The 26,605-nt window shown below is 46.9% G+C and overlaps 1 protein-coding gene across 5 annotated transcripts in view; it reads right to left on the reverse strand.

The window, feature by feature from the left end:
• Positions 1–26,605, reverse strand: part of TSPAN11 (tetraspanin 11) — a 96,904-nt gene that overhangs the window by 54,136 nt on the left and 16,163 nt on the right. For all 5 annotated transcript variants that reach the window (XM_049882202.1, XM_049882201.1, XM_049882204.1 and 2 more), the window contains exon 2: positions 8,901–8,995. In XM_049882202.1, coding sequence (XP_049738159.1) covers positions 8,901–8,984 — 84 coding nt within the window. In that variant the 5' untranslated portion in view covers positions 8,985–8,995. The remainder of the gene's footprint in view (positions 1–8,900; positions 8,996–26,605) is intronic.

Here is a 26,605-nt window from a genome sequence, read left to right on the forward strand (position 1 = left end):
ATTCCCCTTCCCTTCCCACCTCCGTGCTCCTTCCTCTTTGCTCATCTACTGTGTGCACCTACTGTGGCAGCCGCTATGCCGGGCTCTCGGGCCGTAGTGGTATCTAAGACTGATGCTTATACCTGCACCCTTGCCTGCTGCAGGTGAGCAAGTAGGAAGACCCTGAATAAGTAGTCACAAGGTAATTCGCACTATGAAGGAGAAATGGAGGGCACGATAAGAACCCATTGTCTTTGAGTCGATTCTGACTCATAGCAACCATACAGCACAGAGTAGAACTGCCCCATAGGGTTTCCAAGGAACGGCTGGTGGATTCGAACCGCTGACCTTTTGATTAGCAACTGAGCTCCTAACCACTGTGTTCCAGAGGGTACAGTGAACACATCTAATTTGGGGAGCAAACATAGCCTAGGGCTCAGAGAGAGCCTTCGGGTTTGAGCAAGCTTGGTCCCATGGGGCCGGCTGGGTCGCTTTTAAAGAACAGCTCCAAGCTACCAAATCAGAAAAGTCAGCTGAACTCTGTGGGTCAGGGCATCAGCCCCAGTAGAGCCGTACTGAGCTCTCTGTGTATGTGTGGGGCCATCAGCACTCCAAGCTCACACCCACTCCTCTGAGCTTTCCAGGAGGGCACAAGTAAGTACGCATTCAAAACCAGTTTCCATCAAGTTGATTCCAACTCATGGCAACCCCATGTGTATCAGAGTAGAACTGTGCTCCATAGGGTTTTCACAGTGGCTGAGTAGAACTGTGCTCCATAGAGTTTTCACAGTGGCTGATTTTTTGGAAGTAGGTGGCCAGGCCTTTCTTCTGAGGTATCTCTGGGTGGCTTTTGGTTAGTAGTTGAGCACATTAACTATTTGCACCATCCGGGGACTCCAAGCTTGCATTAAGTACTGCCATTCACCTTATTAATAATCAACGGCTCTCTGAGCACCACCACAGGCATTTCTCCCAGGCTCCACCCCAGAGCTCCTGTTGTCTTGGTGCCTGTTCTGTGTGAGTTGAATTTTCAAGGATAGACTTGTCATGCTGAGGGCCGTTTTCCACTGCAAGGCATCCTTTTCTTGGCTTTCTCATTTTAAAGGGCCCTTGATAAAATAAATCAGAGTACTACTCCCCCTTTCTCTTCCCCAATTCCTCTACCATTATAACAAGAGCAAAATCCATGGGACTTATTGATGGTCAGAGCTGGGAAAGAACTTGTCACTTGTTCATTTTTCAAATTCCAGCTCTGCTCCTGGAGGGAACCTTCCTTGGTGCTCTCCGCAGCCCCCATTCTGAACCAGTCATTGTCCTCTGCACTATTTCCACATCTTGTTCATGTTTCTATAGTTACATTCACCACAGTGCATCGTATTTTGTTACCTTGTCTGGTTCCCCTTTGAGCTTCTCAGTTAAACCTTATTCATCTTAGTATCCCTAGCACACTGCTACACTTTGTAGATGCCCCATAGCTTCATACTGAAGGAAGGAGGGAAAGGAGAGAGGGAGAGAAGGAGGAAGGGAGGGGAGAAGAAGGTAAAAAGGGAGAGAGGGAAGAAGGAAAAAAGGGAGGAAGAAAGGAAAGACGGCACTAAATCTAACCCCTTTTATACACTGTGCGATGCAGCTATCTGACGGAGTAACGTGCCAAACATGCAGTGCTGATGCGCAGTTTTCAGGGGAAGGACTGAGCTCATCTTTCCAGCTGCAGTGGTGCCCCTCTGCGATTTCTTCATCACCACCATCACCGCCATCACCACCGACAAATTCAACCTCAGCTTCTACCTCTCCTGCTAGCTCTCAGGCTGTCTGCGCAAATAGAAGCCTCTAATGATGGCAGAAAGGAGTCTTCAAGGCACAATGGTTAAGCACTCAGCTGCTAACCAAAAGGTTAGCGGTTTGAATCCACCCAGTGGGTCTGTGGAAGAGGGAGCCTGAAGATCTGCTTCTGTAAAGATTAAAAAAAAAAAGCCCATTGCCTTCAGGTTGATTCCAACTCATAGTGACCCTATAGGACAGAGCAGACTGCTCCATAGGATTTCCAAGGCTGGGATCATTACGGAAGCAGACTGCCACATTTTTATCCTACTAAGCTGTTGGTGGGTTTGAACCACTGACTTTTTGGTTAGTAGCCAAGCCCTTAACCACTGCGCCACCAGGTATCCTTTTCTGTAAAGATTACAGCCTAGGAAATCCTATGGGGCAGCTCTACTCTGTCACATGAGGTTGCTGTGAATCAGAATCAAGTTGATGGCACCTAAAAACAACAATGATGCAACTAAGACCCAGAGAGAAGTGACTTTTCCAAGGTCACATAACCAGCCAGTGGCAGAGTGGGGACTACAACTCAAGATCTTGTCTTAACTTCCAGTGGCATCTGGGGTTCTTAAACTCTAGCAAGTGGCCATCTAAGATGCATCAATTGGTCTCATCCCACCCAGAGCAAAGGAGAATGAAGAACACCAAAGATACAAGGTAATTATGAGCCCAAGAGACAGAAAGAGCCACAAAAATCGGAGACTACATGAGCCTGAGATTAGAAGAACTAGATGGTGCCTGGCTACAACCAATGACTGCCCTGACAGGGAACACAACAGAGAACCCCTGAGGGAGCAGGAGAGCAGTGGGATGCAGACCTCAAATTCTTGTAAAAAGACCAGACTTAATGGTCTGACTAAGACTAGAAGGACCCCGGAGGTCATGGTCCCTGGACCTTCTATTAGCCCAAGACAGGAACCATTCCCAAAGCCAACTTTTCAGACAGGGATTGAACTGGACTATAAGACAGAGAATGATACTGATGAGGAGTGAGCTTCTTGGCTCAAGCAGACACATGTGGCTATGTGGGCAGCTCCTGTCTGGAGGTGAGATAAGAAGGCAAAGGGGGACAGAAGCTAGCTAAATGGACATGGAGAATACAGGGTGGAGAGGAGGGCTGTGATGTCTCATTAGAAGGAGAGCAACTAGGGGTACATAGCACAGTGTATATAAGTTTTTGTATGAGAGACTTACTTGATTCGTAAACTTTCCCTTAAAGCACAATAAAAACAAAACAAAGGAGTCCTAACTTCCAGTTTGGTACCTGTTTTACCAACTGGGCTGCTGACCCATACAAAGTTGCTTTGTCCATGAAGGGAGTCACCCTGTGTCTGGGCCACAGCCAGGCCGAGAGTCCCTGAGCTACAGCTCAGAGATGGCACCATAGGCTCCATCTTCGACTCGTCTCTCATGTCATGGTCCCGTGAAGGCCAAATGTGCACACAGATGCAGAGGCGCCCCAAACATCAGGGGATCCTGTGCCACTGGGCATCTTAGGAAGGGGTGCAACAGGAAAGCCAACCACTGGGCCCCTCACCCATTCTTTCTCAGATAGCACGGCCCAGGAGAAGGGCAAAGGCCACATTCACTAGGCTGACAACAGACAACCTGAAGGGCTTTTTAAACCTCGGCTTGGAAGCCAGCAGAAGGCTTTGTGAGTCCTGACTTGACACTGTTGATACTCTCAAGCCCATCTCTTCCCCTGGCCTTCTCACGTGGCCCCAGTTCTCTAGCTTCTCTGCCTCCTGTCTTGGCCCCAGCTCTCCCTTAAAGGACCCCAGGGGTTCCCTGCAGGCTGAGCTCTCCATGCCCTTACAGGTAAGTAGCAATGCCTCAGCCGGCCGCTTGGGGGCAGGACAGAGCTTCAGGAGCAGAAGCTGCCTCTTAGTCAAGGGAGATGCTGATTCTCAGTTCTTCTCATAGGCTGGCATAGCTCCTGGGAGGTTGGAAAAGTTTTGATTATTAACACAGCCAAGCAGCTAATTAAAATAATAAATTAGAGAACAACATTGCAGGGGTGATGGGAGCTGTAGGGAGCTGTGTAGGAGAAGGAAGGAGGAAGAAACACATTTCCTAGGCGGCCACATGAGAAAGCCTGGGTCACATTCTCTTTTTAGTTAGGGTCATGAAGGAGGCACCAAAGTGTTGGTGTTTTGGGCTCCTGATCCAGAGCTCTATCCAAGGAAGCCTCCCCTGATCAGTGGGATCACCATGGTCAACACTGGGTTAATTGAAACGGAAGGGGCTGGGGATCAGCATGGGGGTAGGAGTCACGGATAGGGTGATGGTGAGGAGTGGAGTGGTCAGGGATGGGTGAAGTGTTGGGGTAGGGTCCAGAGGTGGAGTGGGGTATAGGCATAGGTTGCATACACTGCTTAAGTCTTGCTTACCTCCTTCATACTTTGCATGTCTGAATGTCTATAGCATCAAAACACCCTGCTCCAAGTTCAAACTTGAACCTTGGAATCTCAAGTGAAAGCTTACCAAAGCAGTGGACCTCAAACCATGGTTATGAGTACAACGGTCTTTGGAGATTTGAGTCAGCAAAACATGACTCTGCATTACGACTCAATGAGGAAGGCAGAAGACCAGGTAACATCGCAAGGAGGGGGGCACGGGTCAGTGAGGACGCACATACTACTATGTATCTAATAAAAGCGGCTCAGGTGGGAGGGCCAGCAGTTGGATTTTGGGGTGTGTCTGGGAGGGAAACATTTCTCAGGGGGTGGGGTAGGAGGTCCTTATGGACAATGCCTCCTCCCTGGGGAATTCTGGTAAATTCCCAGGGACTCTGTGGGCTGATGGAGGTGGAAAACTGTGACCTGCCAGGCAAGAACAAGTCCCTGGATGGCACAAATGGTTTCTGCTCTATTACTAACCTAAAAATTGGCAGTTCGAACACACCCAGGGGTGTTGCAGAAGAAAGCCCTGATGATCTGCTTCCATAAAAATCATAGCCAAGGAAACCCTACAGAGAAGTTCTACCCTGTACCACACGGGGTCATTATGAGTTGGAATGGACCCGACGGCAGTGCGTTTGGTTTTGGTCTGCCATGGGAGAAGATGGGCCAGTATTCTGCCCCGTATCTACTCTGAGGGGATTGCAGCGGGTCCAGGGAACAGACTCCAAGGTCTGGAGACTGAGGCCAAGTTGTGATGAGAACATGCAGGCCACGGGGGCTTTCTCTGAACCTTCAAAAGCTGGCCAACTCCTACAAGGGGGCTGAGGCTCCACCAAATGGGTCCCTGGGAGGCTGGCCTGAGGCCAGCCAGGCCCCTGGGCAGGAGTATTTTTAACTTGACACAGGGAGATATACATGGTAGAAGGTTGCCCATTGCTGGTAGCTGTTCTGGTTACACGCTTGCTGCCCATCCGCCTGTATCACCACCCACCGTCCTTCTCCTCACTGCTCCCAAAGAAATGCAAACACTGAAGAGACAGACTCCTAGTCTGCTCAGGTGGGAAAGGAGTCCTGAGGTGGTCACTGTATCTACTGCCCGCTCCCTCCTGTGGGATCTCAGTGGCACAGGTAGAACATGCAAGTTCACAGCCCTTCCACAAATATTTTGGGTTTATAACCTCGCAACAGCTCTAGGTTCTAAAGAGATGTGAGAGCCAACTACCCTCCGGCCCACCAGTACTGTCCTTCCCTCTTCTCCTCGTCCTCAGCTGGTGTTGTCTACATTGAGTCCTCACTTCCTCAGGCGCTGGCCTCCACTACTCTCCTGAAAGTGCTCTCAGCACAGCCACCAATGAGTTCTTTGCTACTGAACTCAATGGCCCCTTTCTAGGCCTTACAATACTCCATGTCTCCTTGGCCTTTAACACTGTTGAGAGCTCCCTGATCTCCAGGCTTCTACCAAACTTGTTTCTCCTGGTTTTCCTCCCTCCTCTCTGACTGCTCCTTTTCAAGCTTCTTTGTGGACCCCTCTTTCTCCCACTCCTCCAGGGCAACCAACTTGTCCTGGTTTGCCTGGGACTTTCCTGGTTTAGCATTGAAAGTCCCATGTCCTGGAAACATCATGAGCCCTGGGCAAACCATAACAGCTGGTCATCCTAGATTCACCCTGGGCCATGGGGACACCCTTGTCTCAGTCTTTTGTCTCCTCTCTTCTCAATCCCCAGCTCTCCCAGGGACTCGTACCTGTTTCTGTGGCTGTAACTACCACCTGGGTGGGGATAATCCCAAGTCTGTGGCTCTGGCCTAGCTCTTGCCTGGGATCCAGGCCCATGAGCTAATTGCCCCCTGAACATCTCTACTAGAATGTCTCCTGGCAACTCAAACTCACTGTGTCTAAATCTGAGTCTCGCCATCTAATGAGTTCAACGTCAGACTATTCCTCATTTCTGTCTCCTGTTGCAGGAGTGATATATTCTGGACACCTCTCTCCCTCTCAACCCCCCCCAGTTAATGACCCCATCTCGTCAAGGTTTCCATTCCCACTGCCACTCCTATGGCATGGGCCCCCACCTTCTCTCCTCCTGATCGGTGCAAAGTCTGCAGGGAGTGTGGTGGTCAATTGGGGATGGTGAGATGTGGGCAATTTTTATTTTCTTCTTTATACTTTCTGTAAACCCTGGTGGCATAGTGGTTAAGAGCTATGGCTGCTAACCAAAAGGTCAGCAGTTTGAATCCACCAGATGCTCCTTGGAAACCCTATGGGCCAGTTCTACTCTGTCCTCTAGGGTCACAATCAGTGGGAATCGACTCAACGGCAGTGGGTTTTTTTAATAAAAAACTTTCTAGTATTTTGGAGATTATCTGTAATTAACATATAAGACTTTTATGATCAGGAAAACATGCTTATTCCTTAAAAAGAAATCTGTACTCAGTAAGAATCCTAAACACTATCAGATTTATCTCTGAGAGCTGAAATCATCTACACCCACACAGCTTACTGTCCATATTAACGTGACTATTAGTCCACTGTCCTTCATGATGTGACTTTCCTATTCTAGGAAACTCTTGCCCAGGAAGATGAAAGTTGTAAATACTTTTATGATGTGTTTCAGGAACTTTGCAAAAAAACATTAAAAAAAACATCAGATCGTTCAGCTTGTTAACAGATAGCATCAAATGACTGTTTACGCTTCGAGGCTCTTGGAAACCCTCACCTTGCTGTCATCATGGATCCTAAAATAGTCTGCCATGGTTCTTCCCGATCTTAACAAGCTCCTACATGAAAGACCCTGAGACTGCATGCATATGTCGCCTTTGCTTCTGCCTCTCTGAGATACTACTAAGACCCTGTTGAGGGAGTGTTCTAGAACACCCTATCACGTTCAACCTTACTGGGGTAAGCAGGAAACTCGGCTCTTCCTTAACAGCTGGCTGATTTGGTGGTATTTTCAGGGAACTAACGTTGGACATCTCACATTCTGAAATACTGCCTTACTGATTGCTATAGGCTGATAACCTATAGGCTGGCAGTTCAAACCCACCCAGCAGCTCTGTGGAAGGGACGCCTGTCAATCTGCTTCTGTAAAGATTACAGCCAAGGAAACCCTGTGGAGCAGTTCCATTCCGTAACACATAGGGTCACCATGAGTAGGAATCGACTTGACAGCAAGGGGCTTGGTTCTGGGTTTTAATGATGGCTACTTTTATTGAATGCCTTCTGTATGCAGTGACTGGGCTAAGCACTTCACATATACCACTTCAGGGCATCTGCAGAGCTACGGTCCCTGGGTGGCTCAAACAGTTTGCCCTTGACTACTAACCTAAAGGAAACTCTGGTGGCGTAGTGGTTAAGAGCTACGGCTGCTAACCAAAAGGTCAGCAGTTCAAATGTACCAGGCGCTCCTTGGAAGCCCTATGGGGCAGTTCTACTCTGTCCTGTAGGGTTGCTATGAGTTGGAATAGACTGGATGGCAATGGGGTTGGTTTTTTTTTTTTTTAACTAACCTAAAAAGGAGCCTCGTGGTACAACAGTTAAGCGCTTGGCTGCTAACCAAAAGGTCAGCGGTTTGAACCCACCCAGCGGCTCTGTGGGAGAAAGGCCTGGTGATCTGCTCCCGTAAAGATTACAGCCTAGAAAGCCCTATGGGGGCAGTTCTACTCTGTCACATGGGATCGCTATGAGTCAAAATGTTGATGACACCTAACAACAACAACACTAACCTAAAGGTTGGTAGTTCGAATCTACTCAGCAGCTCTGAGGAAGAAAGGCCTGGCGATCTGCTTAAATAAAGATTACAGCCAAGAAAACCCTATGGAGCGGCTCTACTCCAAAACATATGGGGTTGTCATGAGTCAGAATTGACTTGACAGCAATGGGTTTGGTTTTTGGTTGGCAGAACAACCCTGAGCAGTTAAAAACTGTACTCATTTTGCAGATGAGAAAACCAAGTCAGAGGACTTCAGTAACTTGCCCAAGGCCACGCCATTAGTAAGCGACAGAGTTGAGGTCCAGCTAACCCCAAAGGCTGCACTCTTAGGACTCTGCTGCCTCTCCAAATTTAGTTGAGATTTGACTGTAATACAAAATATACACATTCCAGTGTCTGGCTATTTTTGGGAATTGATTGCATTCTGCTCCAAATTACCCAGGTAATTGCTTCAAGAGGACAGGCTCTATGCTCATTCAGGAAGATCTCACCCAGGCAGGTTTCCTGAGAGGAGTCGCTATAGAAACCATTCCCTTCCCTGGCATTGGCAGCCCCAGGCCCCCCAGGTCTTCTGCTTCTCTGCCCTGGGTCTGTAGAACGTTAACCATGAAAGGCAAATGGACTTCAGTGGAAAACAAGCAATTATTTCAGGCAGTAACATTTCCCACAAGGCTCTGGTGCAACAAGTTAGCGGAGAAGAAAGAGCTGGACCCTTTGTACAGCGGGGCTGGAACATGAAGCTCATTGTTATGTTTATGTATCCTCTATTCAGATGCCATGTGGTAGGGACTCCATGCCAACCTGAAGACCAGATTCTTTTCTTCCCCCTCAGTAGCAAATGTACATATTTGCTTTAAAGTAGGCAGAATTTGCCCATGGGTGGTCTTTGATTTGGAAGAAACCAACCTCAGAGTGGTGACTCACAAAAAACAAAGGTGGCGTGACTCATTCGGTGCTCAGGGAAGGGGACATGTGTGCAGAATTCACTTACCCAAAAGAAGAAGTTGAAGACAAAGAGTAAATACTTCAGATAGACGATCAGCCAGTCGTCCTGCTCGCCCTTGTAATGGGCCATGGTTGCTGAGCCTGCAAAGAAGACACACAGAAGACACACATGATGGGCCGTTTCACTGAGAACAATCTCATCCTGAGTGTTGGCCCTTCCCAGAGCCAGAGCTGCTCCCTTCAAGTGGCTCTAAGGGCTTAACAGTCTGCCTAGCCAGGCGTGTTTGAGGCTGTGGATGTGCAACATGGAGCAAAGATTGCGAAACATAAAGGCTTTGAACGTACAATGGAGGTGAATCGGGGCAGTTTTCTAGACCTTGGCGTTGGATCTTGGTTTTGCCCTCTCAGAACAGGCCTAACCTACAAATCTTCCTACGGCCTTTGCATTGGCCAGTGCGTTCTTACTCTCTTCCTCTGTCTTGTCAGGTTTGCAGGATGCACGTTTTCCCGTCCTACACACACACACACACACACACACACACACACACACACACACACACAGCATGCTGGTTTTGCACTGGAATCTGTACTCTGTACCGTTTGAACAAGACCTATGCATTCTCAGCTGTGGATATGCCCCAAATTGGAGCGTCTATGCTGGAAAGGACCCTATGACTACCTAGTCTTCTGCACACTGATTTCCAGATGAGGAAGCAGGCCCAGACAGGCCTAGTGACTTGGCAGAAAGAAATGAGAGTCTCTGGAGTCTGGTCCCTGGGTTCAAACTCTGATTTGTCACAGGCTGTCTGTCGCCTCTCACTCCCGTGTCCTCATCTGTAAACAGGGATAATGATACCTATGTCGTAGAACTGTTTTGAAGATTATATTAAAAAAAAAAATGTATGTGAGGTGTTTAGTACCAGCCTTGACACATAGTAAGTACTTAATAAATGTTAGCTATGGTTAAGAGTTACAGCTGCCAACCAAAAGATAGACAGTTCAAATCCACCAGGTGCTCCCCGGAAACCCTATGGGGTAGTTCTACTCTGTCCTTTAGGGTTTCCATGAGTCAGAATTGACTCAATGGCGAAAGGTTCAGATTTTTTCTTATTATTTCAGAGTCACTGGGTAATGGAAACAATTAATGTGCTCAGCTGCTAACTGAAAGATTGGAGGTTTGAGCCCACCCAAAGGCACCTCAGATGAAAGGCCTGGTGATCTATTTTTGAAAAATCATCCATTGAAAACCCTATGGAGCACAGTTCTACTCTGGTACTTATGAGGTCTCCATGAGTTGGCAAACAACCTGAAAACCCGTTGCCGTCAAATTGATTCTGACTCATAGCAACCGTGTAGGACAGAGTAGAATTGCCCCATAGGGTTTCCAAGGAGCAGCTGGTGGATTCAAACTACTGACCTTTGGGTTAGCAGCTGAGCTCTTACCCACGGAATCGACAACTGATTTATTATTATTATATGTCATAGAGCTGGGATTAGAACCTAGAACTCCAGTCCTCAGAGTCATATTCTTTGCCCAACACCATCCTCCCTCTTCTTGTCCTGATGCCCATTCATGGGCTTGCTTGGAACTGTGATGCCAATGGTGGTGATAAAGGCAGAGAAGGTCCACTGCATCTGGTAACGCTGCTTTCTTCTCAGCAGGTCTGGGCAACAGCCTCTGTGCTTTCCCCTTCTTCTCCTCGAGCTACATGTCTCCTGTGCATACACACACTCAAACATACTCACATACACAATTTTTTAAAAAATAATTTTTATTGTGCTTTAAGGGAAAGTTTAGAAATCAAGTCAGTCTCTCACATATAAACTTATATACACCTTATTACATACTCCCATTTACTTTCCCCCTAATGAGTCAGCCCGCTCCCTCCTTTCAGTCTCTCCTTTCGTGGCCATTTTGCCAGTTTCTAACCCTCTCTACCCTCCTATCTCCCCTCCAGACAGGAGATGCCAACATAGTCTCAAGTGTCCACATGGTACAAGTAGCTCACTCTTCATCAGCATCTCTCTTCAACCCATTGTCCAGTCCAATCCACGTCTGATGAGTTGGCTTTGGGAATGGTTCCTGTCCTGGGCCAACAGAAGGTTTGGGGACCCTGACTGCTGGGGTCCTTCTAGTCTCAGTCAGACCATTAAGTCTGGTCTTTTTATGGGAATTTGGGGTCTGCATCCCACTACTCTCCTGCTCCCTCAGGGGTTCTCTGTTGTGTTCCCTGTCAGGGCAGTCATTGGTTGTGGTCAGGCACCATCTAGTTCTTCTGGTCTCAGGATGATGTAGTCTCTAGTTCATGTGGCCCTTTCTGTCTCTTGGGCTCATAATTACCTTTTGAGCTTGGTGTTCTTCATTCTCCTTTGATCCAGGTGGGTTGAGACGCATTGATGGATCTTAGATGGCCGCTTGCTAGCGTTTAAGACCCCAGATGCCACACTTCAAAGTGGGATGGAGAATGTTTTCTTAACAGATTTTATTTTGCCAATTGACTTAGATGTACCCTGAAGCCACAGTCCCCAAACCCCTGCCCCTGCTTTGCTGATCTTCGAAGCATTCAGTTTATTCAGGAAACTTCTTTGCTTTTGGTTTAGTCCAGTTGTGCTGACTTTCCCTGTATTGAGTGTTGTCCTTCCCTTCACCTAAAGTAGGTCTTATCTACTATCTAATCAGTAAATAACCCTTTCCCACCCTCCCTCCCTCCCCCCTCTCGTAACCACAAAAGAATGTGTTCTCAGTTTATACTATTTCTCAAGATCTTATAATAGTGGTCTTATACAATATTTGTCCTTTTGCCACTAACTAATTTCACTCAGCATAATGCCTTCCAGGTTCCTCCATGTTATGAAATGTTTCACAGATTCATCACTGTTCTTTATTGATGTGTAGTATTCCATTGTGTGAATATACCATAATTTATTTATCCATTCATCTGTTGATGGACACCTTGGCTGCTTCCATTTTTTTGCTATTGTAAACAGTGCTACAATAAACATCACATACACAATTTTTTAACTGCACTTTAAAAAATTGCTCCCCTTTAGGGAACCTGTTTTGTTGCAGAATCATAAGCAATGAGTTATGGATTTTGCCCATTTCCCTCTCTTTCTCCATCATTTCCCAACCCCCAATCGGGCCCTCCTTGCCCATCCCCCTGCTTCCTCCCTGGCTGGTGTTGGGTCAAGTCCAAATTACTTCCTCCTGAGCCCCTGCTCTGCCTTTTATTTCAAGCTCATGAGCTCATGGAGACAGAAAGAAAAGGTGGCTGTCTTATTTGGGGATTTCTATTTGCAGACCTTGAAGAAGGTAATTTAAGACATTTAGTCTTCTTGTTAAAAAAAGACAAAACCCATTTTTCTCCAATTTAGTTTGAGAGGCAGGGTGGTGGAAGAAAAACAAAAGGAGAAAAAAGGAAGCCTGTAAAGAAGTGTAACAAATGGTGATAGATGGGCCAGCCAGGCAACTAGGACTGGAGCTCTTACATGGTCATCTGCAGGCGGCCCTGGCAGGAGACAGGTATCAGGATCTTCTCGGCCACCACCAGTTCTTAGTAGTCATGGAGTTGGTTTGGGGCCTCAGCTTTTCCTGTCTGCATTGTCTTCTCTTCTCCCTTTGCAGGCCCCTCCCTCCTAACCGGGTCCCACCTGACTCATGCCACGGAACCCTCTCTAGACCCTGAGAAAAGAGACCCAAAAATATACGCTGAAGTCCTAATATCTAACCCCTGGTACCTGTGAACATGACCTTGTTCGGAAATATCTTTGACATTGTTATCAGTTAGGTTAAGGTGAGGTTATACAGGAGTAGGTTGGGTCCGATTCTAATATTAAAAGAAACCAGTTGCTGTCAAGTCGATTCCGACTCATGGCGACCCCTTGTGTGTCAGAGTAGAACTATGCTCCAGAGGGCTTTCAAGTCTGTGTGATATTCTGGAATCAGATCGCCAGGCTTTTTTTTTTTTTAGTAGCTAAGCACTTAACCGTTTGCACCACCCACAAGGCCAATTCCAATACCAGTGGTGTCCTTATAAAAAAGGGGAAGAGACAGACAGAGGAAGACGAAGAGCAGCCAAGGATACCTGGGCTACCAGAAGCTAGGAGAGACAAGAGGATCTTCCCCTAGGGCCGTCAGGGTATCATGGGCCAGGTGACACACTGATTTGGACTCCCAGGCTCTAGAACTGTGAGACAACATATTTCTGTTCTTATAAGCCAACCCATGTGTGGTATTTTGTTACAGCAGCCCTGGGAAGCTAATACAGGACCCTCTAAGGGAAAATTGTATTTTTAAAAACGAACTTCAGGAAGAAGGCAGAAGTTAACAAAAAGAAACACATTTCTAACGGGGAAATTTCAGCCATTAGTGGTAGAGAAGACAGAACCACAGAATGTCAGGGACAGGGGAAACCTTTGGGCTCACTTAATTCCACTATCATTTGGAATCGACTCGACAGCAGTGGGTTTGGTAGTGGTGGGTGTGGGGACTAAGAATTTGCTCCTAGGTAGGATGACCAACCGTTCCGATTTGTCCAGGACTGTGGGGTTTTCTTGCAATACCAGGTTTCAGTGCTGTTGTTGTTAGGTGCCATAGAGTTGGTTCTGACTCACAGTGACCCTATGTACAACAGAACGAAACACTGCCCGGTCCTGCGCCATCCTCACGATCGCTGTTATGCTTGATCCCACTGTTGCAGCCACCGTGTCGATCCATCTCGTTGAGGGTCTTCCTCTTTTTTGCTGACCCTCTACTTTACCAGCGTTGATGTTGTTCTCCACGGACTGGTCCCTCCTGATAACATGTCCAAATTATGTGAGACAAAGTCCTTGCTTCTAAGGAGCTGTACTTCTTTCAAGACAGACCTGTTCATTCTTCTGATAGTCCATGGTATATTCAATATTCTTCACCAACATCATAATTCAAATGCGTCAACTCTTCTTCAGTCTTCCTTATTCATTGTGCAGCTTTCGTATGCATAAAAGGCGACTGAAAATACCATGGCTTGTGTCAGGCACACTTAGTCCTTAAAGTGACATCTTTGCTTTTTAACACTTTCTTTAAAGAGGTCTTTCGCAGCACATTTGCCTAATGTGATACGTTGTTTGATTTCTTGACTGCTGCTTCCATGGGTGTTGATTGTGGGTCCAAGTAACATGAAATCCTGACAACTCCAATCTTTTCTTCGTTTATCATGATATTGCTTATTGGTCGAGTTGTGAAGATTTTTGTTTTCTTTATGTGGAGGTGTAATCCAAAACCTGGATAGTGGCAAACAGGGTCATCTGGTCACCCCACTCCTAGATGATACTGATGCAGCTGGTGTAGGGACCACACTTTGAATCAATGTTCTTCAAGGCCCCTTCTAGTTCTGAAAGTCCACGATCCCTGAAATGTAGTTCTCCTTTATCTGAAACAGACATAACTGTTTGGGATAGGAGTGGTACACAAGGGTGGGCATATCCTTGCATATAAAATCCACATTTAGGACATAGTTCTCATTGAGATGCCAGATTTTTCCAGGCAGCCTGGTAATGCAGCCTTGGGGGGCCTTTCCCTCCAGGCCAAGGTTCGACTGCAGAACAAAGCCAGGATTCAGGGGCAGCCAGCAGGCCTGGGGGCCGTTAATGGCACAGTTGAGACACACACCATGGGACATCTCAGAAAAGCAACCGCAAATGCCTTGATGGTGAAGTGATGTATTTTGGAGACTTTCATCAGGGCCGGATGTATAATGTCATGGGCTGTGACACTTCAGGGGTTATATGGGTTATTGTCTCCCCTACTGTCCCACCCCAAGTGAATAGGTCTCAAAGTGTAGAAAAAAAGAGGGAAATGTTGAAAGAGCCCAGTTGACTGGCCAGATGTGCCTGGAACTCCCAGTGAGCAGGGTGAGGCAAGTGCCCAGGAGAAAGTGGGCTGCAACCAGACTGTTGGGCAGTGGGCAGAGCTCAGCCCTTTAGAGGTTATGGATTGAAAGGTATCCCCCAAAAAGATATGTTGAAGTCCTAACCCATGGTACTCATGAACATGACCTCGATTGGAAATAGGGTCTTTAAGAGGTTAACAGGAGGTCACATCAGAGTAAGCAGTCCCTGTTGTTATATGCTGTTGAGTTGATTCTGACTCATAGTGACCCTATAGGACAGAGTAGAACTGCCCCACAGGGTTTCCTGTGCTGTAATCTTTACAAAAGCAGATTGCCAATTCTTTTCTCCTGCAGAGTGGCTGGTGGGTTCAAACTGCCACAGATTTGGTTAACAGCCAAGCATTTAACTGTTGTGCCACCAGGGCTCCTTCGAAGAGTTCAGCTGCTAACTGAAAGATTGGAAGTTTGAGTTCACCTGAGGTGCCTTGGAAGAAAGATCTGGCAACTAACTTCCCAAAAATCAGTCACTGAAAACCTCATGGAGCGCAGTTCTACTCTGACACACATGGGGTTACCATGAGTTGGAGTCAACGCAACAGCAACTTTTTTTTTTAAATATCAGAGTAAGGTAGGCCCTAATCTCATCTGAGTGGTGCCCTTTATTTCTTACAAATGAGAAGAGAGACAGACAGAGGGAAAGATAGAATTATGATGCAGCTTCAAACCAAGGAACATCTGGGGCTACCAGAAGCTGAGAGAGACAAGGTCTTCCCCTAGAGACTTCAGTAGGAGCATGGCCCTGTTGACACCCTGAATTCTGACTACTAGCCTATAGAACTATGAGACAATAAATTTCTTTTCTTATAAACCACCCAGTCGGTGGTACTTTGTTATGGTCGTCCCAGGAAACTAACACACAGGTGACTGGCAGCAACGGGTGGGGAGGGTTTGGGAGCTGCTTTTACAAGCTGCACATACGTACATGGCATTGTCAGCCCCAGCATCAGCTATATCCTTCACTCAATAAACACTGATGGAGCTCCTACTATGTGCCAGGAACTGTCCTTGGAACCACTGGACTTAGTCCTTAAAAAACTCACAACAACCACTGGGGATGGGACACAGGCACACAAATGACTTCCAAACAATATGGAGAGCACTTGAAGAGAGATGTTGGCCAATCCCGCTGGTAGCACAGAGGAAGTGGATCAATTCTGCCAGATTTTGGTGGGAGTGGGGAGTATTAAGTAAAAGAAAAGGGCATTTAGTCTAGCCCTTGAGGACAGGCAAGTTTCTGTGGGCAGACAAAGAGGGAAGGGTGCCAGGCAGAGCTCATGGAAGATGGCTGGGCATGGTGTACTGGGAACGGCGGCCTTGTTGAGATGGGGTGTGGAAAAGGCTGGAAAGTTGGGGCCCTGGAACAGTCCTGTGGACCACACATAGGTGGGAGGTTCCCTTTCCCCACACTCACCCTCTGCTCTGGGGATCTCACCAACCTCTCATTCTCTGTCTGCTACCATTAAAAAAGCTCAGTTTGGGTGCCCTGATCTCCATTCCCTAAGACAGAGCACCTCATAAGGGGACGAGGGCTCCTGGGGAGCTAAAATAAAAACAAAACTAGTGTGTGTTTGCTGTGGGAAAACCCAGACTCCACCCTGCCCCCATGGCTTCAGTTCAGTAAGTGCCAATTTCCACCTCTGGGTTCCTGGCCAACAAGAGTCCTTGTCTGCACAATGGCCAAAAACAGCTAGAAAGGAAAAAACAGTCTAAGTGGTTTATTTAATTTATAACTTAATTTAGGTTTCTTGTGAAACCTGGTTACAGTCCCCGTGTGGTGTGATTCCTTCCCCCATGCAGACACTCGGCCCTATCTCGCTCTCCTCTCCCTCTTATTTAATTTCACTTGCCTGGCCCATGTCTGGTGGATGGGCAGTGTGACTATCCTACGAAGCAGTCTGGAAAGTGGGGCTTCCTCAGACCCTTTGAATGGGGCAGCTGGAAGAAGCCAAAAGGATCACCTAACTCAACCCCTTCCTTTGAGAACCGAAGAAGCCGAGACCCAGGGAGGGAAGTGATTGGGCCAAAGTCATGCTGCAGATTAATAGCAGGGCAGGACCTGGTCTCCTGTCTGCAAGGCCAGTGTTCTCGCCATAGCCACTAACAAGATTATGATTGGCTGATATAATAATAATAACAACAACTAAATAATAATAATAAAGATTTACTGAATGCTATCTATGGCAGCCACCACTCATCTGTCAGTGGAGGCTTACATGTTGCTACGATGCTGGACAGGTTTCAGCAGAGCTTCCAGACTAAAATAGACTAGGAAGAAAGGCCTGGAGATCTACTTCCAAAAATCAGCCAATGAATATCCTATGGATCATGATGATCCAATCCACAATCAATCATGAAGGTGGCACAAGGCTGGGAAGCATACTGTTCCATTGGGCATGGGGTCTCCATGAGTTGGGTCTGGCTTGACAGCAGCTAACGACAACTAATGGTGTGCGAGGCACTGAGCCAAATACTGTGTGGGTATTAATTACTTTAATACTTAAAATAATCCCATGAGAGCATTATTACCCCATTTTACAGAAAAGGGAACTGAGGCACAGAACTAGTAAGTGCAGAGCCAGACACATGAAATACATGCATAGATGTAGATGATTTGCTTTTCTCTGGACAGGCCTACTTTTGGATTCTTGCAGCTTCTCTTGGCTTGGTGGTCTGTGGTTGAAGCTAAGAATGATTGAATGATGAGGAGGGCATGCCAGAGGGGCTGGGGCACTTCTTCTGGCCTCTCTGGGACACCCCAGATCCTGGCAGGATCCTGGGTTAGGAATACTACAATGGCGTCCCTATAAATATACCAGACTGCTTGGGGAAACCCTTTGTGGGAACCACACTCTTCTCTCTGGTCATCTAGCTCCTTGGGTTGGGTGCTGGGGAGTCAGCAGCAGCTAGCGCTACAGTGAGACAAGGGCTAGGCTGGGCAATGGGTTCTCTGGGCAACCAATGGCATTTTCTTTTCTATCAATGTATTTGTTGTATGCAGGTAAGTGAATGCAGATGAGTCTTCAGACCAAACTTAGGGTTTGATTGCTAACCGCAGAGTCATGTGGATGGTGCCGCAGGCGGAACTTGAATTAAATCCTAGCAGTCGAATTCTTAGTCTTTACGCCCTGAGAGACATGTTTTCCTAAGTACATGACTATTTTTTACTTCACTTGCAAATACCAACATGCCTTATATGTATTCATCAGGACTCCTCTCATATCTTCGGTCAAGTGGTTTGGCTTTTTCCTTATTCTCTACATTAATACATATTCGGAGGGTCTTTGGAGGTTCTAAACCTTTGCAGGTTTAATCCTCACAACAACCCCATGGGGTAGGCATTACATCCCCATTACAGCGGGTACATATACACAGAGAAAGAATAAGAGAGATAGAGAGAACAGCTTGCCCTAGGTTATGCTGTTGGTGAGCTGGAGGTGGGATTCAGAGCCAGGCAGTCTGGCTTCAACGTGCTCTTTATGTGACCATATGTTTGTCCACACAATGCCAGTTTATTCGGGACAATCCCAGCTGACACTTATTGTCTTGGCATAATTATTTGTAGTCCCGCCTTTCACTTAAAAAATGTTCTGGTTTGGATGTCAAATTGCATGTTCGCCCTGGCTCTCCACCGCTATATTATACAGCCTCTCAATATTCAATGTTTCTCAAGCCTCCAGGATCCATCTGCCTCTGTTTCCACCAAACTCCATAGGTTTCTCGAACCCACTTCATGCTTTTAGACCCCAAAGTCCCCAACCCCCGATTGTTAAGCCCCAGGCATGCCCCTAACTACATTATTTGCTCAAATCTAAGCACAGTTCTGTCCCCTGACCACGTAACATAGGTCCTGATGCCTTGGAGTCAATAGATTCTGAGTGAATGAATGAACAGATGAACTAAGGAGCCATATGAAAGCTTATGAACTTCTAAAGAGTAATAGACATATTTTTCACCCCTACTCATTCTCTTACACAATTCCCCAGGAAACCTAAGTCAAAGATAAGGATAAAGAGAGAGGGAAAACGCATGGCATTAATTTTATGTTGCTGAGCCTATACTATGCAAAGGACACATTTCTGCATCGGCCCTTTCTCCCAAAGACCTCCCCATGCAGGCCAAGGAGTTCCTCTTGTGTTTTTCTCCCCAGAGCTTTCTCTGTCCTCCCCACATTGCCCTCTCTTGTCCCTCGTCTTTCAGTTCCAGCCTCAGATGAGAAGCACAGACCTATGTCCGTTGGACATGAAAGCAGAAAATCCTTTCAAGAATAATCCAAACAAGGCACAAATGGGAACAGGATTGTTCCCCTGATGGGGAAAACCCAGGGTGCAGTCAGGGCCTTCCTGGAGGAGTCATCCTCAGAGAAAACCCATGGAGGAGGAGGCAGCTTGGACAGGTTTTGAATATGAATATGCAGTCTGCCCCTTCTCCTCACCTCATACCCTCTTTTTCTTTTCTTTGCTCCAGTCCTTAAAAACAGACCTACGGCAGAGACTGGGAATGCCCAGAGACCCTGAGGCCCAGCACCCATGGGATATCAGCCCCACAAACACAAGTGGCTTCCTTCCCCTCCTCCTTCAGGACACTCAGGCCTCCCAGGCGCGGAACCGTGGGAGATAGTGTGTGTGTGCATGCGTGTGCGTGCTGGGTCTCCAAGTAGCTCATTAAGTAAACAAACGGCTGATCCAAAGAAGGCAGGTCATTTTGCCACTGCTTCAGAGATGTATAATTTCCTAGTCGTGGAGACAAGATGTTCTAGGCCCCACCCATAGTGCCCCTTTAGACACTCTGGCTGGTGATTTGCAACCCCAGTGCTCTGCATCCTCAGCTGGTGAATATTGTGCAGCCCCTCATCTGAGCCAGGTTCTCATTTAACTGCCTCAATCACTCAGTGAGCGGGTGCCATCATCTCTACTGTATAAATGAGGAGATGGAGGCTCCTCTGGCAGACCCAGGAATCAAACCCTGGCGTTGTTGATGTCAAAGTCAAAGCCTCTCAGTTTTGGGCTTTTGGCAGGCTTTGAGGAGGGACGAAACGCTGCCCCCATCCAGAGGTGGTTCTCAGTCCAGGCTTAGTCCTTGGAGCACTGAGATACTTCCCAAGAAGCCTCTCTGAGCAAGGATGGAGGTTTCAGAGGTGATCCTGTTCAGGGTAAGGTCAGGATCTGCAAGGACCTGATGTGTTGGGTTTCGTCAGAAGAGTGGGGACATGAGGATGAGGCATAGACAAGGTGACCACATCACCCAATTCCAGGAGAGCTATACACATCGTAGTGCATGTGAACAGTGCCCCCTAGAATTGTGCAGTGCACAGCCTAGACAACTGTGCATGGCTGCCCTGGTAAGTGCCCAGGAGCTCATTTCACAAGCTATCTTCCTTCTTGTTCTCATTCCACTAAATCAGCACCCCTCTGTACTACCCATCCTTCTCTGCTTATCCTGGGTGCCCTCCTTCTGATGGGGCTAGCTGGGTGAAATCCTGACTTTTATTGGAAGTTACCAAGTGGGGACTGGGCAGTACGAAATAGAGTGGGTGAGCAGATAAGGTAGGTGTTTAAGGGTTGGGCTGCCCAGCCCAGTGACGGTGGGCAGGCATTTGGGGGCTGGTACACCTGAAAACAAAGCAAAACAAAAACTCACGGATCCTTTTAAACATATAAGCCTTAACTCCCATCTTCAGGTAGATATCCCCCTCTTTCTTCCTCACTGGGTTCTGAAAGGATGGGAAGAGGCATTAAAAATTAAGGTTTATTCATAAGGTAGCTGAGACTGCTAGTGTTTGTCTTCTTCTACTATAATAGAGTATGGGTATGTGGCCACCCAGTTAGCAACTACCTTCAAGTTGCTCTCCAAGCAGCCTGATTCAGCCATGTAGTAGTTCTTGCCAATGGAATATGAGTGAAAATGCCACTTCCAGGCCTGGACTTTAAAATGTTGTTCCTGCACAGTTTGCAATCTTTCTCTTTCCTGGGAGCTGGAACACAGATGTGCCTGAAGTCCAGCTTCAATCATGCAGACAAGGATAGCATCTTTACAGCAATGGTTCTCAGACTTCAGGGTATGCTAGAACCACCTGGAAGGTTTTTAAAAACACAGATTGCTGGGTCCACCCCCAGAGATTCTGACTCAGTAAGTCTGGGGTAGGGCTGGAGAATCTGCATTTACAAGTTGCCAGGTGATGATGATGCTACTGGTCTGGGGACCACACTTTAAGAACCACTGCTCTAGAGGATGGTAGAGAAAAAAGATGGCAGAACCTGGATCCTTGTATGACTGCATGGAGCAGAGCAGCCTGCCTACCCTGGACTGTTACATGAGAGAAAAATAAACTTCTTTGTTCTTTAAGCCTCTGTACTGTTGGGTCTCTTGGAATCAGTCTTCTCTGTATAGTGGCTCACTCATAAGGAAGGAAAAATAAATCCTGCTCTAGCTCCACCTCTGTTGTTGTTGTTAGGCATCGTCAAGTCCATTTCAACTCACATCGACCCTATGTGACAGAGTAGAACTGCCCAATAGGGTTGTCTTGGCTGTAATCTTTATACAAGCAGATCGCCAAGTTTTTCTCCCATGGAGCCACTAGGTGGGTTCTAACCACCAACTTTTTGGTAAGCAGCCAATCCTTACCTATTGCCGTCCAACTGATTCCAACTCATAGTGACCGTATAGACAAAGTAGAACTGCCCCATAGGGTTTCCAAGCCTGATTCTTTAAGGAAGCAGGCTGCCACATCTTTCTCTTGCAGAGCAGCTGGTAGGTTTGAATTGTCAACCTTTCAGTTAGCAGCTGGGATGGTTAAGGCTGTGTGTCAACTTGGCTGGACCATGATTCTCAGTGGTTTGGCAGTTACGTAAGGATGTAATTTGGCAGTTATGTAATGATGTTATCAACTCCACAATGAGAGCTTCTATGAGCTGATCAGTTGAAAGGGAGTTTCCTTCCGGGTGTGGCCTGCCTCCAGTATACAAATGGATGTTCCAGCAAGGCTCTTGCTCTGGATCCTGCATTCGGCTCATCATCATCTGACCTCCAGTTCTTGGGGCTTTGTCTTGAGACTTGACCTTTGTTGGCCTCCACAGTCTGTGAACCAGAGGCCTGCCATCTGACCTACCAATCTTGGGTTTGTCAGCCCCTGCAGCTACATGAGTCAGGAGAACCCTCCAGCCTGAAGTCTGACCAACTGACTTGGGACTTGCCAGCCTCTACAGTTGCATGAGCCATTTCCTTGAGCTAAATGTCGCTCGCTCTCTCTATATATATACATGTTACCGTGCTTTAGATGAAGGTTTACACAACAAATTAGTTTCTCATTAAACAATTAATACACATACTGTATGTTATATAAATAGAGAGAAGGAGAGAGAGAGAGACACATACATTTCACTGATTTTGCTTCTCTAGAGAACCCAGCCTAAAACAGCAGCTGAGTGCTTTAACCACTGTGCCAGCAGGGCCCCTTTCAGCCTAGCCTCGGAGCAACAAATTAGTTCTTAGCTGAAGCCAGGAAAAGCTCAGGTGTAAGATTCCAAAGCTGGATTTAATCACTCTGTACACTGCTTCCCAAGTCTCCCACAGTTCCCTGTACCCTGTCTCTTCAAGCTATTGCCAGATGATTCTCTTTCTGCAACCAAGGTTTGGAAGCTTCACTTCCTCATCCAGTTGTTCTGCAGCCTACCACAGTTGGCTCTTCTCCACTACTCTACTCATCCCAAAAAAAAAAAAAAAAAAAAGTCACCTTTAATTGCCAAAACTAGGGGTAGATTTCAAGCCTCATCCCACTTCCCCTCTACTAGATTTGAAATCACTGACCACAATTTTCTTTTCATGCTCTCTCTCCACTGCTGGTTTTATGGCACCACTCTCTCCCGATTCTTCTCCTGTGTCTCCAATCTGCTTCGACCTGACCATCATGTCCACCAAGTCTCTGACTTTGTCCTCTCATCCTCAGTCTCCTCATCTGGCTCCTCTTCTTGGTTGATCTCTTTATGTTGGCATTCCCTCCTGCCTTAGGGTGGGAAAATTCTTTTTGCTTTGCCTCTTGTCTCTCCCTTGCCAACCTCATCTATGCCCAATTCCATGTACCTCTAACAAGTGGTGACTCTCAAAAGCCCACTGAGCTCCAGGCTCACTCTCATGGCTACAAGTCCCTAATATTTGGCACATCCAAAACCAAGTCAATGCCCTCCCTCACCAACCCATCCATCCTTCATTTTCAATCCTGGTAAGTGACACTACCATCCAACCACCTGTCCCATGCAGAACCCGCAGGTGAACGCTCAACTCTTCTTCTTTCTTAGTGTCACCACTTCCTGCCCCAACATTCCATAATTTACCAAGACATCCCCCTTCTGCAAATAGCCCTGGTGGTGTACCGGTTAAGTGCTCAACTGCTAACCAAAAGGTTGTCGGTTCGAACCCACTCAGTGACTTCGTGGGAGAAGGACCTGGTGATCTACTCCCATGAAGATTATAACCTAGAAAACCCCATGGGGCAATTCTACTCTGTCACAAGGGGTCGTTATGAGTCAAATGACTGATGGCACCAAACAACAACCTCCTCCTTCTGCATCTCTCCTTAATTAACATCTTGTGAATCTATCCGGCCATTCTTCTCACTGCTACTGCTATAATTTAGGCCCCCATCCTCATTTATCGTTGCAGTAGCTTGGCTGTTTATGTTTCCCCTTCTGTTCTGTTATGGATTGAATTGTGTTCCCCCAAAATATATGTTGGAATCCTAATCCGTATAGCTGTGGATGTAATCCTGTTTGGGAATAGGATTTTCTTTATGTTAATGAAGCCACATCAGTGTAGGATATGTCCTAAACCTAATTACATCTGAATTATAAGAAGCAGCATAGACACAGAGACCAGTAAGCAGAAATGGGGCATTAAGGATTGAACTGTTTCCCCCCCATATGTGTCAACTTGCCCAGGCCATGATTCTCAGTAGTGTGTGGTTGTCCACCATTTTGTGATTTGATGTGACTATCCTATGTGTTGTAAATCCTAATCTCTATGATGTTAATGAGACAGGATTAGAGGCAGTTATGTTAATGAGGTAGGACTCAATCTGCGGGATTAGGTTGTATCTTGAGTCAATCTCTTTTGAGACATAAAAGAGAATGGAGCAGAGAGGAGAGGGACCTCATGCCACCAAGAAAGAGGCGCCAGGAACAGAGTGCATCCTTTGGACCCAGGGTCCCTGTGTTGAGAAGCTCCTAGACCAGGGTAAGATAGATAACAAGGACCTTCTTCCAGAGCCAACAGAGAAAGAAAGCCTTCCCTGGGAGCTGGTGTCCTGAATTCAGACTTCTAGACTCCTAGACTGTGAGAAAATAAATTTACTTTTGTTAAAGCCATCCACTTGTGGTATTTCTGTTCTAGCAGCACTAAATAACTAAGACATGGGGGAAGAGAAATGCCATGTGATGATCACCCAGAAACAGGGGAACACCAGGGCTATAGAATCTGAGACAAGGATCTTCCCCCACAGCCGGCAGAAAGAGCCTTTCCCTACAATCGGTGCCCTACATTGTGAGAAAATAAATTTCTGCTCTTTAAAGCCACCTACTTGTGTTATTTGTGTTACCACAGCACTAGTTAACGGAGACACCCTCTGAGATTTGTTAATTAATCTATTAATTCATTTAACATCCAAGGGCTCACTATATGACAGGCAATGTGCTAGGTGCTAGAGATTAAAAACAAAAAGGATGACGAGAGGAAAAGAGAATCAATAAGACAGTCGTTGACCTCAAAGAGCTCAGAGCTGGGATGACAGACACATACTCATTAGTTAAACACCATGTGTGAAGTCCAGGGAGAAAAATGTGTGCAGGAGCACTGAAGAGGCAAGAGGCTAAAATGATGTGCTGGAATTAGGCCAGGAAGGAGAGGGTGTAGATATATGCCAGGCTCGAGGCTTCCTTTTACAAGGGATAGAGAACTACTTGACTTTCTGAATCAGGGAATGACAGAATTAGAGTCATCACTTATGTGGTTAAATTAAATAAACCCAAGTGGCTTGCTGTTGTTGTTAGGTGCCATCGAGTCCATTCTCAACTCATAGCAATCCCACATGACAGAGTAGAACTTCCCCATAGGGTTTTCTTGGCTGTAATTTTTATGGGAGCAGATGGCCAGGTCTTTTCTCCCATGGAGCTGCTGGTAAGTTTGTACCATCAACCTTTTGGTTAGCAGCCAAGAGCTTAACCATTGCACCACCAGGGCTCCTTTAGGGAGCTAGTAAGAGGCAGCAAGGGGGAATTCTAAAATTACCCCCAAATGCAGACCTCAAATTCTAGTAAAAAGACCAGACTTAATGGTCTGACTGAGACTAGAAAGACCCCAGAGGTCATGGTCCCCAGACCTTCTGTTAGCCCAAGACTGGAACCATTCCCAAAGCCAACTCTTCACACAGGGATTGGACTGGACTATAAGACAGAAAATGATAACTGGTGAGGAGGGAGCTTCTTGGCTCTCGTAGACACATGAGACTATGTGGGCAGCTTCTGTCTGGAAGGGAGATAAGAAGGCAGAGGGGGACAGAAGCTGGCTGAATGGACACGGGAATACAAGGTGGAGAGAAGGAGTGTGCTGTCTCATTATGGGGAGAGCAATTAGGAGTATATACCCACCACTGCCGTCGAGTCGATTCCAACTCATAGCGACCCTATAGGACAGAGCAGAACTGCCCCATAGGGTTTCCAAGGAGCGCCTGGCGGATTTGAACTGCCAACCTCTTGGTTAGCAGCTGTGGCACTTAACCACTACGCCACCAGGGTTTCCAGGAGTATATAGCAAGGTGTATATAAATTTTTGTATGAGAGACTTACTTGATTTGTAAACTTTCACTTAAAGCACAATAAAAATAAAACAAAATTACCCCCAAGCAGCCCAGCTATCTGAAGGGAGAATCAGGCCCAGGCTGCCTAACTACATGGTGGACCCAGCTAGAGGAAAAGAGGAGGCTGGTGGTGAAAAGTAAGCCTTAAACCCACCCAGGAAAATCACGGCCTCCATGAACTCAGAGCACATGCAGGCTTTTAATTTTGACACACTGGGTCTAAAGCCACCTTTCAAAAAGAACAACGCACTGCCTAATATGCTTACTGCTCCTGCTAAAACCAGCTTAATTACAGCGAAGAACACAGTCTCTAATTTTCCGACACTCAGCGATAGATCTAGATTATAATTTCTCCCATCTTCTTGAATGAATGGCTCTATGATTCCCACTGAGAAGGACCTGTTCAGTCCTTCACCTATGTGGAGGCCCTGACCTGGCAGGAGCTGCTTGTTTGTCACCCCCAGTAGAGGCTGGCACTCAGCATGAAGGAACTGGGTTGGAGCCAGTGTGTGCTGCCAGATCCCAGGGGAAGGACAGGTGCTGAGGACAGTCCTCTGTTTCCATGACTCCCAAAGAAAGGGGAGCTGCCAAAGAGATGCCAGGTACGTCCACTGATGGGCAAGGTGTGGTGTTTATAGAGGCAGCAGCACACAGTGGGACCAACAGAGGCCCAAACGTCACGGGGTCTAGATTCAGGATTCCCCACTCAAATTGCCAGCACCTCAGGCAAGTCACTGCCCCTCTGTGTGCCTCAGTTCCTCTACCCGTACAATAAGAACATTGGTTTACTAGCGACAGATTCTTCTTTCAAGCAAAATCTTACGCAGAACCCCAATATATAAAACAGATAAAATGTAGCTTGCCTGGTTGAAGGGGTATATTAAGTGCCCATCTCCTGCCCTCTATTCAACCTTCCCTGGTCACTGTCTCTTTCCACCCCCAGCCCAAAGCTGGAACTACAAAGAAACGCAGGTCTCT

This window comes from Elephas maximus, chromosome 4 (genome assembly GCF_024166365.1).
Source record: "Elephas maximus indicus isolate mEleMax1 chromosome 4, mEleMax1 primary haplotype, whole genome shotgun sequence".
In the NCBI taxonomy this organism is placed as follows: Eukaryota; Metazoa; Chordata; class Mammalia; order Proboscidea; family Elephantidae; genus Elephas; species Elephas maximus.